Source organism: Elephas maximus, chromosome 16 (assembly GCF_024166365.1).
Source record: "Elephas maximus indicus isolate mEleMax1 chromosome 16, mEleMax1 primary haplotype, whole genome shotgun sequence".
Taxonomy (NCBI): Eukaryota; Metazoa; Chordata; class Mammalia; order Proboscidea; family Elephantidae; genus Elephas; species Elephas maximus.
The window spans coordinates 19,699,175-19,712,903 of record NC_064834.1 but is presented as its reverse complement, the minus strand read 5'-3'; the positions used below and the strand labels follow the sequence as shown (position 1 = coordinate 19,712,903).

The 13,729-nt window shown below is 39.3% G+C and overlaps 1 protein-coding gene across 2 annotated transcripts in view; it reads left to right on the top strand.

The window, feature by feature from the left end:
• MYPN (myopalladin) overlaps positions 1-13,729 on the top strand; it is a 136,515-nt gene that overhangs the window by 65,477 nt on the left and 57,309 nt on the right. For both annotated transcript variants that reach the window (XM_049855664.1, XM_049855665.1), the window contains 4 exons: positions 320-371; positions 2,846-2,960; positions 4,074-4,145; positions 11,684-11,825. In XM_049855664.1, the coding sequence (XP_049711621.1) occupies positions 320-371; positions 2,846-2,960; positions 4,074-4,145; positions 11,684-11,825 (381 nt within the window). The remainder of the gene's footprint in view (positions 1-319; positions 372-2,845; positions 2,961-4,073; positions 4,146-11,683; positions 11,826-13,729) is intronic.

The following is a 13,729-nucleotide window of genomic DNA, read 5'->3' as shown; positions in this document are numbered from 1 at the left end:
CTGCGGCCACCAGAAAATGTCTGTAAAGATGTCCTCTGTTAGTCCAAAGGCATCAGCAGGTGTTTTACATACAAGAATACTTGGAAGTCGAACCAGTAAATTTGAACTCTGTCACTAAAGAGCCATGTGACCCAAAGCCAATTGTGACTAAATAGTCAATTTCTTAGAGTCTGTTTCATTATCTGTGAAAATGGGTATTAGAGTAGGGAATCACTGAGTTCATTTCTAGGTCTAAGACTCTATAAATCTTCAAATGCCTGGGAACCAGTTTAAGAAATTATCATCTTAAAAATTTCATGTCTTGTTTTTATTTCTCCAGGGGTTTCTTCTTCTGACTCAGAAGGGGACCCTAACAAAGAAGAGATGAATCGGTAATTCTAATTTTCTATCTAATAGACAACAAACCTCTTTTTTAGCATCCTCAGATCCCGAGAAAGCTACTAAGTGGCTATTAGAACTTGAAATCTGCACGAGAGGGTGGCTGCAGGGTATGAACTCAAAAGAAAAGTTTGAGTAGATTTGGAGAATACTTCCTTCCTAGCAGATATTTTTTAATATTCCCAATATTTTTAAATGAGGTGTCACCTATGAAATGTCATAATACTTACATCTACAGAGTAAAAAAAAAAAAACCCAGCGGTTTAAAAAATTCAAGAACACAGTATCTGGTGATCTTAAATTAATTATATATATCAACTCATGGTGACTCCATGTGTTAGAGGAGAACTGCTCCATAAGGCTTCCTTGGAAGCACATTGCCAGGCCTTTCTTCCATGGTTCTGCAGTTTCTTCTGAACTGACAACCTCTAGGTTATATATACATAGAGAGAGAGAGCACTGTTGGCACAGTGGTTAAGAGATCGGCTGCTAACCAAAAGGTTAATAGTTTGAATCCACCAGCCACTCCTTGGAAGCCCTATGGGGCAGTTCTGTCTATCCTATAGAGTCACTATGAGTCAGAATTGACTCCATGGCAATGGGTTTGGTTTAATGTATGTGTATGTATGTGTGTGTATATATATATATAAAATGATCTGGGCAAGTCATAGCCTTTCTGGAGCTAATGTCCTCTTTATATTAAACAATTGCACTGAATACTAAACAAAGTCGCATCCATCCATTCATTCATTTCTACAAACATTAGCTGAGCGCCTACTCTATACCAGGCACTATACTAGCTACAACAGATACAAAGAAAAATCAGATGTTTCTTGCCTACAAGTGATTCATTGTCTAGTAGAAAGAAATATATACCAAGTTAAAAAAAAAAAAAAAAAGATGTGTAACACACATATAGCCATTAAGAATAATATAGTGTAGTAGATTCCATGATATAACCATGTATGGGGTATACAGAACTTAGCACAAAGGAGTATTTATTGCTTGATGAGTGAAGAGCAAGATCAGGAAAGGCTTCATAGAGTTGGTGTCTCTGAGCTGAGTCTTAAAAGACCAGTAGGTGGACACCCCAAAACAAGGGGGGAAAGGGCATCTCAGACAGAGAAAGCTGTGGATGGAAGGCATGGAAACTGGAAGCAGACACAGTGGCCATTCCTTGAGATTACCTGAAACAAACTGCAATATTACAAGACTGACTGAAGCCTTGTTAACTGTGTTGCATGCTCTGTTCTCTTCTATTGCAGGTAAGCTCCTTAAGGGCAGAAGCCATGTCTTAATCTGTAAAATCTTGTGCATGTATTTATCTTAGAGTGGTTTAAGCTTTTGTGCAGAAATGAAAATTCATGACCAGTGTAAACACTTGCCCTCTTGTCTTTTTCACGGCTTCGGCTCAGGCCTTTATTCTCTCCTGCCTGTTTTATGCCATTCACCTCCTTAGCAGTCTTCCTGTCTACTCCAGAATTTTTCTCTCCTTACAGCAACCAAAATACAGCCAGTTATTTTCTAAAGGATCATTCTAATCCTATCATTTTCCTGACCTGGAAAAGATACTGAGGGCATCAACAAAATAAATCTCAAAAATTATCTTCTGCACATCCTTGTCTTGAATGTCAATTAGTTGTTAATATATTTGGCTCCCCGGCTACTCTGAGAACAACTAACTCAGGGATAGGAATGGTGTCTGTCTTAGTCATCTAGTGCTGCTATAACAAACATACCACAAGTGGGTGGCTTTAACAAACAGAAATTTATTTTCTCACAGTTTAGGAGGTTAGAAGTCCGAATGCAGGGCACCTGCTCTAGGGGAAGGCTGTCTATGTCCGCTCTGGGAGAAGATCCTTGTCTCTTTTCAGCTTCTATTCCTAGGTTCCTTGGTAATCATGTGGCATACATCTTCCCCTTCATTTGTGCTTGCTTGATTAATCTGCTCTTTTTTATCTCAACCGAGATTGATTTAAGACACACCCTACACTAGTACTGCCTCTTTAACATAACAAAGAAAACCCATTCCTAAGTGGGATTATAACCACAGGTATAACCCATTGCCGTTAAGTCCAACTCATAGCGACCCTATAGGACAGAGTAGAACTGCCCCATAGGGTTTCCAAGGAGCACCTGGTGGATTTGAACTGCTGACCTTTTGGTTAGCAGCCGGACTCTTAATCACTGCTCCACCAGGGCTCCAACCACAGGTATAGGGGTTAGGATTTGCAACACATATTTTTGGGCAACACATTCAATCCATAACAATGCCTCATTCATCTTATTCATCACTGGCTAACAAAGTGTGTAGCAAAGAAGCCCCCAGTAACTGTTTGTGGAATATCGTTGAGTAAAGGTTTTTATTACATCCAAATGTATGCAGGGATGGCGTTTCGTAGATCTGCTGAAAGAATTGTCGCAAGAATAGGTCTGTTTTATAATCTATATTTTAATAATTTCTCAGAATCCAGAAGCCAAATGAGCTGTCACCCCCTCCTACAACCTCTGCAGCCATTCCTCCTGTGGCACCACCAGCCCAGCCTTTGGTGGCCCAGCCCCGTGTGTCAACCATCCAGCAGGTATGAGAATCTAAGTGAAACCAAGTGCCATGGACAGTGACAGGCAGATGCTATGACCACAACCATCTATGTGACATGATCATGCCACTTCCTGAAAAATAATCTTCATTTGTTGTAACTTCATAATGATGTTGGGCAACACACTTCCATGACCACAATAATCACTGTGTACTTCTCATGTCTAAAGCCAGTGGTTCCTCTTGCTTTGGGAACATATCCCCCCAGCTTCGTAGGCAAATTTCACAGGAAACTAAACTCTTGCAAACGAGTATCTCTGACATTCCAGCTTTATGAAGGGCACTAATCACATGTACTATAAGCTGCCATCTCACACACTGGCCCAGGAGAAACACTCCACACCATGAAACTCAGCTTTATGGAGCTGCAAAGAATTCTACTTTCTAAGGTGGAGCAACTGTGCATATTAAAGTTTTCATCCTTCAAATTGATCATAACAATAATACATGCTTATTGTAAAAACGTTCAGAAAGTACAGAAGTATATTAAGTAAAAACTTAGTAAAGGTTCTACTCTTGGGCCCCCACTCCTTGGAGGCACCTCCTAGTAACAGTTTCCAGCACACACTTCCAGGCATTTTCTCTGCATGTATAAGACTATGTATGTATGCATATACTTTAAAACATGAAATCATGCTATCTAAATATATTGATATTGTCTTTGCAATATATTATTGATTGATAAGTAAACATATTTAAATATATTGATCTACAACCTTTTTTAAAAAATTTAAACAGAATTACTTATCTAGACCTTTTAATAATGCAGAAGGGTAAAATTTTATTCTAATCCAGTGGTTTTCAAGCTGTGACCTGTGGAGCCCCAGGGGTTCTGTGGAAGACCTTCAGGACTAATTACATAGATCTTTATGTGCAGGGGGGATGGAAGGCATATATTTTACAGTCACCATGACCTAAATTTGAAGTCTGTGAGTCATAGACTTAGGATATTTCATTTTTTTTGTCTGAAGTTAATTTCATATATCAAATTCTATAAATTCATTGTCTCTATCTATCTGTATGTCTGTCTCTCTATTTATCTGTGTGTCCGTCTGTCTAATCATCTTAATGACTCTTGTTGGTTCCCTTCTAACAGTGTCAGAGCCCTACCAACTATTTACAAGGATTGGATGGAAAACCTATCATTGCAGCTCCTGTGTTTACAAAGGTAATCAAAATATTTCTGTCATGGCTTTAAACACACTCCAGCATTCAAACAAAGCTGTAGGAGTGCAGGAGCCAAGATTTACTAATTCTATCTCAGGATTTGGGACTCTCATAAGTGCAGCGTAGGTTTTGGTATTTTTTTCTTTTTCGGCTTTGGGTTTTTTTTGGTAGTTGTTACAATATCGCTTCAAGTCCCAGATTTCTAGCAACATTTGTTTGTAATGAGAGAAGTACCTTCCCCCCTCACCACATTGATCTCTATGGTTATAGTATTGTTGTTAAACACAACAGCCACACCTCAACATCAGGTGATAAATTTCTAGCCACTTACTACTCTGGTGGGGTGTCTAGACTTTCAAAAGAACTGGGTTGCACATACATGTCTTTGGTGCACCAGGAGACAGAGTTAAATGTGCTTAGGGGGCTTAATGGAAAACCTAACTCCAGGACAGAGAGCTTTTTTTTCTGTTCCGTGGTATTAACCATTGTGGTGGCAACATAATCTGAGTCTCACAGTCTCTGTATTTAGAACTGGAAATTTTAGTCAGACTCCTTCATTTACAAACGAAAAAAAATCAAGGAAGCGTCAGAGAGATTAAGAGATCTTAATCTCTTAATCAAAGTCACCAAAGCAAAAAAACCAAACCTCTATGATCGAGTTGATTCCCACTTATAGGGGCCTTACAGGACAGAGTAGAACTGCCTCATCGTGTTTCAAGGCTGTAAGTTTTTACAGAGCGGTCTGCCACATCTTTCTCCCAAGGATCGGCTGGTGAGTTTGAACCGCCAACCAGTTGCTTAACCACTGCACCACCAGGGCTCCCTTCAAAAGTTGTAGTTAATGGCAGAGTCAGGAGTAGAAACAATTTCCCCCAATTCTCAGCTCATTATTCATTCCCTTACATAACACAGACTTTGTTTACATGTTGCCCAAGACAATAAATTGAAAGGTGAAAAATTGAGTTGCATTAGATTTTTTGGTATTATGAAGACCAAATGGAGGTGGAATCTATGACTGGGTTTACCATTTATTGTTTATATGGACAGCAAATTTAGATTCAATAAGTATTTAACCTTCTCTTGAGATATGTTTTGGTTTAGAGCAGTGGTTCTCGATCAGAGTTCATTTTGCTCCCCTGCCCACCCCCACCCCCCGACATTTGGCAATGTCTGAAGACATTTTTGGTTGTCACAAATTGGGGGTTGCTCTACTGGCATTTAGTAGCTAGAAGCCAGGGATGCTGCTAAATGTTATACAATGCATAGGGTACAGTGCCCCCCACAACAAAGAACTATCCAGCCCAAAACATCAATAGAGCTAAGGTTGAGAAACCCTAAGGTTGAAAGCAAAGCTGCACAAACGGTGTTTGTTTTCCAAGAGTGCTGATCCTTAAAGGAAAAACCAAATCCACAGCATCCATAGAAGCCTCCATTTCAGGGAAATTCTGCAGTATCAGCTCATCCAGATGGTTTCCCCAAAATCAAGCATGGAGCCTACAGTGAGTTAGGCAAACATGTCCATATCAGTTAGGCAAACATGCAAAACAAGATCCTTCCCATTTTTCAGGTTCATTTCTTATAACCTGACCCGCATTTTAGCTTTCAGCCTTGCTATTTTCAAAAGCTGGACCTGTGTGTGTTTGTGTGTGTAGCTAATAGAGATACCTCTTATTGTCTTTTATTTTCACCATTAAGTCACCTATCGTTAAAACAATGGTTTAAGTGGCCCAGACACCAGCACACTTAATTTAATTTGTCCTGCCCATTTGCTTGACTTTTCGAGGCAAATAAACCACAGAATAACTTATACCCAGTCCGGGCTAAAGTCTCCTCCACCCTTCCCTTCCTCACCACCATCTGTCTAGGCAGGCAACAGAGAGGCACCCTTACCTCCACTCAATTTTGAGTCTTCATAGGGGCCACATTTTCCCTGCACCTGTGCCACCTGACGCATACCTCGGGTACAATATTTACGACAATAATAAAGCTGTTTACTTTCTATCTCTCCCAAGCACCTTGAAGGCAGGGACTGTTCTTTTCCATTACTATCTGTTATATCTACGTAGCCATTCATAAAAGTAGCAATAGGTCCTAAGCTCTTGTATGATTTCAGAAATTCCAACAGGACTTATCCATTTATCCCTTACATTTCATTTTCATGGGCTGATTAGAACACCAGGTTCAGCTGCTTTTGTGTGGTGACTCTGATTACCTCCAGTTAGATGCTCTGATTAGCAGATAGGTATGCTCTGATAAATATAAATGGGAAATATATATATATATAAATTAGCATATGTTGTTTGGTAGATAAAATTTATGAAAGTATTAGATCCATGGTGGGAAGACAGACCTTAGTACGAAGACCCAAACTCTGATGAGGTTTCCTCAGCCCTTTGGATGTGTACTTTGCCTTCATAAATGGGCAGTAGGATAGGCAGTGGCTCAAATTCCAGAGGGACTTATCAGCAAGGGTGTGCCTGCGTTAGTTTCCGTCACAGGACAAGATTGAGGTCATAGTCACTACCAGTGTCGTTAGAAAATTTCTGAGTCAGACCCACTGATCATGGTAGTCACATGGCTATGAGCCATAATAACCGATCATTCGTATATGTTTGTTTGGGTTACTCCTGCTCTATTTACTTCTTTGGGGACTTCTGGTGTTCCAACCCCTATGGCTCACTTTTCTATACTGTCCAACAAAGCATTTCTTTACCAATAACAAGAAGCCATTGTATTTTATTTTTGTATTCTTTTTTAGCAACAATTAGAGAGTAGAGTTTTCTATAAGCACTATTTTATTTAACTTGTTTTGCCTCCTTTTTAGAGGGGATAGTCGAGATTGAAAATGAAAACCAGCAGCAGAGTTTGAGAAAAGACCACAGGATTCCATATGCTAGCTCACTGCTCTACTCATAGGCAATATCTATGTTTCTTAACACTGTTTAACTGTGGACAGAGAGAGACTATCCTCCATCCTTCACACAGTGAGTGGGGAAAACAGGGCTCACACTTCTCGAATGTGAAGAGAGGTAGATGATCAAATTAGAATCTTACTCCTGTCGCTGTTTCCACACCAGCAGCAGCTGCTTTGGCAGCCGTCAAGGCTGCAGCAGCCCTGGCTCCAGCTGCTTCAGCAGTAATTTGAAGAGCGCAAGGGGGCAGGGGAAGCGAGAATGTGAAGAAGAGCAAGTTCATTATGTAATAGCAGAGGCAGGAAACCCTGAAATAACTGAGTTAATGGCCGGATCTAGATTTCTGAAGATTACGTAGACCCCTCTTCCCAAGCCAACAATTCCAGAGACTTTCCTGACTCAACTGGTGCACTGGGTACCCCGGACAAGCAAGGGGCAAACAAGCCTTAAATCAAACAGTTTTTATCAGTAAAAACTAGTTTAAAAAAAAAAACACTCTAGCCTAAAGCATTACATGCATTTACTTGCAGCATCCTTCAAGGTTACTGGACAAAAAAAAGAGTAAAATGACGATATGAACCTTGAAGCTGACATCTTTTAACCAACAAGGGAGGTACCCTTTCTCAAGGATGTTTACATTATATTTCTGAGTCTAGATCTACTAAGTAGGAACTGTGTCCTTTCAACTCACATCTCTACACCTGGCACAGTGCTTACAAAGCACGCAGTTGGTGATATTTATTCTGTGGTAAATAACTTCCATTTCCACTAAGGAACAATTATTGTTTTCATTGCTTTGGGCTACTAAGAGTCTTTTCAAGTCACCCTACAAAGAATGCTCAGTCTGGTGATGTACAAAACAGATGTACACCTTGGGTACTGTTTACCTCAGGAGGGTGTATACCTTCGGTTATAGTCACTTCCGTCCAGATCCATAATTTCTAGTAAAGGCTAATTTAATCTTTGCTAGTTGTGGATTGTTTCATCTATTTTATCTGTCTTCATTAAAGCCAAGATGAATGTGATCAACTCACATCTGTACAAATCATGCCATTAGTAACAATGTAAGACCTACTGCAGTTAAACATGGCATCATCTATACCATATTGTAATAGTGTGACTGGTTTGGACCTTGATGTACAGCAATGTGAGCCAGTTCTTTCCCTTGAAGCTTTGTAGAAAAGCAACATTTTCAGCAATAACAATTATTATTCTAAATTTTCCAAAAATATGACTTTCAACAACTTTTTGAAGTGGCTTGTAAGATGACCCTTGGCCCTACTTTACTGAGTTTTGATGTGCCACAACTAGAATGAGCTCCCATCTCACAACACAGATACTTAGAGGGCCTATTTCATACACTGTAGCATCTCAAGTATCTTGGCTGGACACTCAAATAGAATATAGCTCTTGGCCTTCAGTGTCAAATAATGACAACTAACTAAGGTTGGTCTAAGGATCCTGGTGGCATAGTGGTTAAGTGCTTAGCTGCTAACTGGAAGGTAGGTGGTTTGAACCTACCAACCTCTCCTCGGGAGAAAGACGTGGCAGTCCATAAAGATTTACAGCCTTGGAAACCCTATGGGGCAGTTCTACTCTCCTAAAAGGCTGCTATGACTTGATGGCACACAAAAACAATGCTGGTCTAAATTGTGAACAAATGGTCTCTCAAGGAGGTCCTTTTGCAAGCAGACCTTTGGTGTAACAGCTGCAGATTGAAAACTGGCTCATATGAGCTGAACTGAACTGCAACCCATGTCAGAATATATAGGTTGACTCCATTCTTCTTATATCCGTTTTATAAACGTACCATATTTCATTTATGCAATCATTTCCTGCCACCCATTTTTTGGTTTTGTTTTCTAACGTTTGCCTCAAGAAGGAATGAAAATCTCATTCTATATGAATCCCAGAGAGCTCTCTGGCTTCCACTGAAGTTTTTAATAGGCCTCCATTTGGCATTTTAGCACAGAATTTGCTCAGATGTCAGGGTGGAGGCCGTATGCCCTAACTTTCTAGCAGTAGCCAAGATTGGATTGACACTCTTGTTTTTGTTAAAGAAGCCCTGGTGGCCACAGTGGTTAAGCCCTGGACTGCTAATTGTAAAGGTTGGCGGTTGGAACCCAGCAGCCACTCCACAGAAGAAAGATGTCTGTAAAGATTTACAGCCTGTGGGGCAGTTCTACTCTGTCCTGTAGGGTCGCTATCAGACAGAATCGATTGGACAGTAATAGTTGGTTTGTTTTGTTTTATTTTTTGTTAAGAGCATTACGTCTATGTCACCAGATGTTATTTTGCGTGGACAAGGAAGAAACAGATTTTTCAGTCAAACACCTGTTGCCGTCTAGTCGATTCTGACTGACAGCGACCCTATAGGACAGAGTAGAACTGCCGCATATGGTTTCCAAGGAGCCGCTGGTGGATTCAAGCTGCCGACCTTCTGGTTAGCAACCGAGCTCTTAACCACTGCGCCACCAGGAATCCTTCAGTCAAAAGCTGTTTGTTAATTCAGAAACCATTCTTCATTAATCCCATCCTGAACTACTTCAACACGTTTGGGAACACCAAGGGAATAAAACATTAACGTTGAACTGCAGCGCCCCCTGGCCGTCACAATACCAACTTACACACACTTCGGAGGTGGTGAAGAACGGCTGCTAATCAAAAGGTCGCCCGTTCGAATCCACCAGCCGCTCCTTGGAAACCTCATGGGACACTTCTGCTCTGTCCTGTAGGGTCGCTGAGTCGGAATCGACTCCACGGCAAGGGATTTTTATAGCTAAAGCCACATGGTTATCCTAACCCTTATATTGCTTAGGGAAAGGAGCCCTGGTGGTGCAGTGGTTAAAGTGCTTGGCTACTAGCCAAAAAACCTCGGCGGTTCGAGCCCACCAGAGGCTCTGTGGGAGAAAGATGTGACCATCTGTGGCAGTCTGCGTCCATAAAGATTTACAGCCTGGGAAACCTTGTGGGACAGTTTTACTGTCTTATAGGCTCACTATGCATGGGAATCAACTCCACGGCAATGGGCTTGGGCTTGTTTGGTTTTATATTCCTTAAGCAGGTGCCATAATTATCATGGGAGTCATGCATAAAATAGTGTAAGTTATTCCGATAAGACTTGTAAACAATCACGAAATATTTATAAGATATTTATATAAGGAAATACTGACAAAAGCCAGTATTTCCTCAGAAGGAAGAGCCAGTATTTCCTAAATGCAGGTCCCAAAATTGAAATAATAGAAAGCTTTGCAGCATTTGGTACTTCTAGAATTTGTGGAGGAAGCTTAATCATAACCTTTCCATGTTTACAGTCTTTGGGCCAAAATTAAATACAAAACTATGCCCACATAGGTGGCAAGGACACATTTATTTCACCACCAAATGAAGTACCAACTATAGAAATGAATGTATGCCTTTTAGCTACCAAATCATGATGGATGTAAGAATACTTGTGGAAGGAAAATGCGAGTTCCATCCTCCTGTAGAGTCTATCCTAGAATACACTAATATTTTACAACTCAAGGTGTTTCTTGAAAACCTTTCTTCACAAAAGTGTGGAAAAGCATTTAATGATTCCTCCACAAAATTACAACATACCTTACAACTACGTAAGATTTTACATGTGACTATAATTTTATAAGGATTGTCATTATTTCTCTCTCAACAAATCAGAAAAGCTGTGCCACAAAGACCCCATAAAGAAAACAAAACTGCCAAACACCAATTTCCAGGAGCGCACAGTGTAAACAAGGCAAAGCCAGGAAGACAGTCAGTTGTTTGGGCCACAGAGCACCTCCACATGATTAAAAAACAAACAAGCGAAAAAAAAAAAAAACAGTTGCCTAGAGTCAATTCCGACTCCTAGCGACTCCATGTGTGTCAGAGTAGGACTGCAGCTCCATAGGGTTTTCAATGACTGCTTTTTCAGAAGTAGATCACCATGCCTTTCTTATAAGGTGCCTCTGGGTGGACTCGAACTTCCAACCTTTTGTTGTGCAGCTGAGTGTATTAACTGCACCACTCAGGGGCTCTGTTCCACGCTGGGGACAGCCATAAGCTTTTGTGGGATAATACATTACTCCCAAGCTGAATATACCCAGTCGATACTCACTGCAGATTTGTTACTATTATTATTGTTATTTCTGGGAACCAAACTCCACTCGGCCACTCAAGAGCAGAGATCCTTTACTAAAAAGTAGTAGTTTTGCAAACCTTCATAATGCAAAAATGAGGGAAACCAAATCATATGGATTGATAAAACAGTCACAACTCAAAACATGCCAACGATCACGAAGATGGCACAGGACTAGGCAACATTTCATCTGTTATACAAAGGTATAGGATGACTCTCAGGCAACTAACAACAACGATAGGCTCACCTAGCACTGAAGCAGAAAGGCAAAGGAAAAAGATAAAAAGGAAAAAGCTCTTTGTGGGCCCAGGTGATTCAGTCTTCAAAAATGCATAGACTCCATGTACATCCACAGAATTGAAGCTGCTGGAGATGTGGAGGGCTTGGAGAGAATTCAAATATTGTTGTCTTTTTTTTTTTCTAATTCAGCACTGGAAATAGATTCCAAGAATGTGTACATTTTGGTTCTCACAATATTCTTCTCATTAACAGATGCTACAAAATTTATCGGCCTCTGAGGGTCAGCTGGTTGTCTTTGAATGCAGAGTAAAAGGAGCACCTTCTCCTAAAGTTGAGTGGTATAGAGAAGGGACCTTGATAGAAGATTCCCCAGATTTTAGGATTTTACAGAAAAGTAAGTTGATGTTCTAAACTGATTTTTCTGATAATTTATTCTCTTTTTTTCATTGTGATAATTATATATGTAACAAAACATTTGCTATTTCTGCAATCTTGGCACATACAATTCAGTGACAATATTATGTTCATCATGTTGTTCAACTATCACCATTAATAGTTCCTGAATTTCTGATAATTTGTTCTTATCAATTTACTTTATACATTTACTCTTAACACTATTTAACAACTAACTAAAAAATGCAAATGATCAAAAAGAATAAAATAAAAATGACCATAATCATGCTCCCCCAAACTCACAAATAGTGTTCATATTTCGGTGTAAATTCTACCAGAATTTTTCCACCCATATGTTTTTAAAATAAAATCATACTCTCCTTGGTAAATTCTTTTTTTCACTCAGCATTTTATGAACATCTTTCCATGTTAATTAATATAGATCTTTCCTACTTTTTAAAATAAATCAGTAACATTCCATTTCATGTTTGTTTAATCTAATGTTCAACATTTAGCTTGTTCACAAGTTTTTACTATTTATTAGAAACTGTGTGTCAACGCATGTTCACAGAACACATTTTTGTGAATATCTGTAGTTATAGGCTTGGAATACATTTCTAGGACTGACATTGCTAATGTAAATTCACATTGTTTATGTTTTTAATATATACCAAAATGCCATCCCGAAGTTTGAGCTATATTTAGGATGATCACCAATTGATCATCCAAACTGGGACACTTTTTAGAGTGAAAGAGGATGATATTAATAATTATTCAGGGATGCCATGCATAAACTATGTCTGCCCCAGTTAAACTGGGACACATGTTGTCCTAGCTGTGTTGTACTACAGCCAGCAATTTATTCCCATAAATACCTTTTGCCTCACACCTTCACCAACAATGGGTATTAACCCTTTTCTTTATTTTAACCTTCACCAATTTTATAGGCCAAAATTGGGACCACATGTTTTAATTTTCTTTTCCCTAGTGGCGCAGTGGTTAAGCATTTAGCTGCTAACTAAAAGGTCAGCAGTTCAAATCTACCAGTCACTCCTTGGAAGTCCTATGGGGCAGTTCTACTCTGCCCTACAGGGTCGCTATGAGTTGGAATTGACTCAACAGCATTCGGTTTTCATTAATTAGATGTGGGATGGAACTTTTTTTCATATTTTACTAGGTCTTTGTATTTCTTTATTTGAAATTGCCTGTTCATATCCTTTGCTCATTTTTATATTTGATTTTTGTTCTTTTTCTTATTCACTTATAAAGAATTATTTATATATTCAAGTGGTTAATTTTTTATTTCTTGTCATGTATATTTTATGCAGTGCTTTCACCTTGACCCATCTCTGCCATAAAAAGAAGTTGAAATTTATTTGCTGCTTTGTTAGTTTCTGCCTATCACAAAATAGTAGTACTTGGATTAATATGTGAATCAGAACTACTACCGGGCTTTAGCAGCAGTAGCAGCAACAATAATATACTCTGAAAACCATTTAAACTGAGAAGAAAAAAAAAACTTCAACAGATTTATCAGTGTACTTTATATCTAAGTTCAACAAATACTTATTGAGTGCCTGCAATTCAATAAACATTAATCAAACATCTGAAGTCAGTACTGTGCTGGGCACGTTCAGGAATACCAAAGAATTTTAAGATAAAGAACCTGCTCTCAAGGAACCTATATTGAGGCTCAGGATGTTAGAAACCTCAAAGGAGAAGGTATATTTTACATTATATTAGGATGGAAAAACCTGAAGCCAGGAATGGCCTCTCTATCCTCACAAGCCCGTGTTTGTTTGTTTAGTGTGATTTACGTGTTTACAGACCAAATTAGTTTCTCATTAAACAATTAATACACATATTGTTTTGTGACATTGGTTGTCAACCCCATGATGTGTCAAC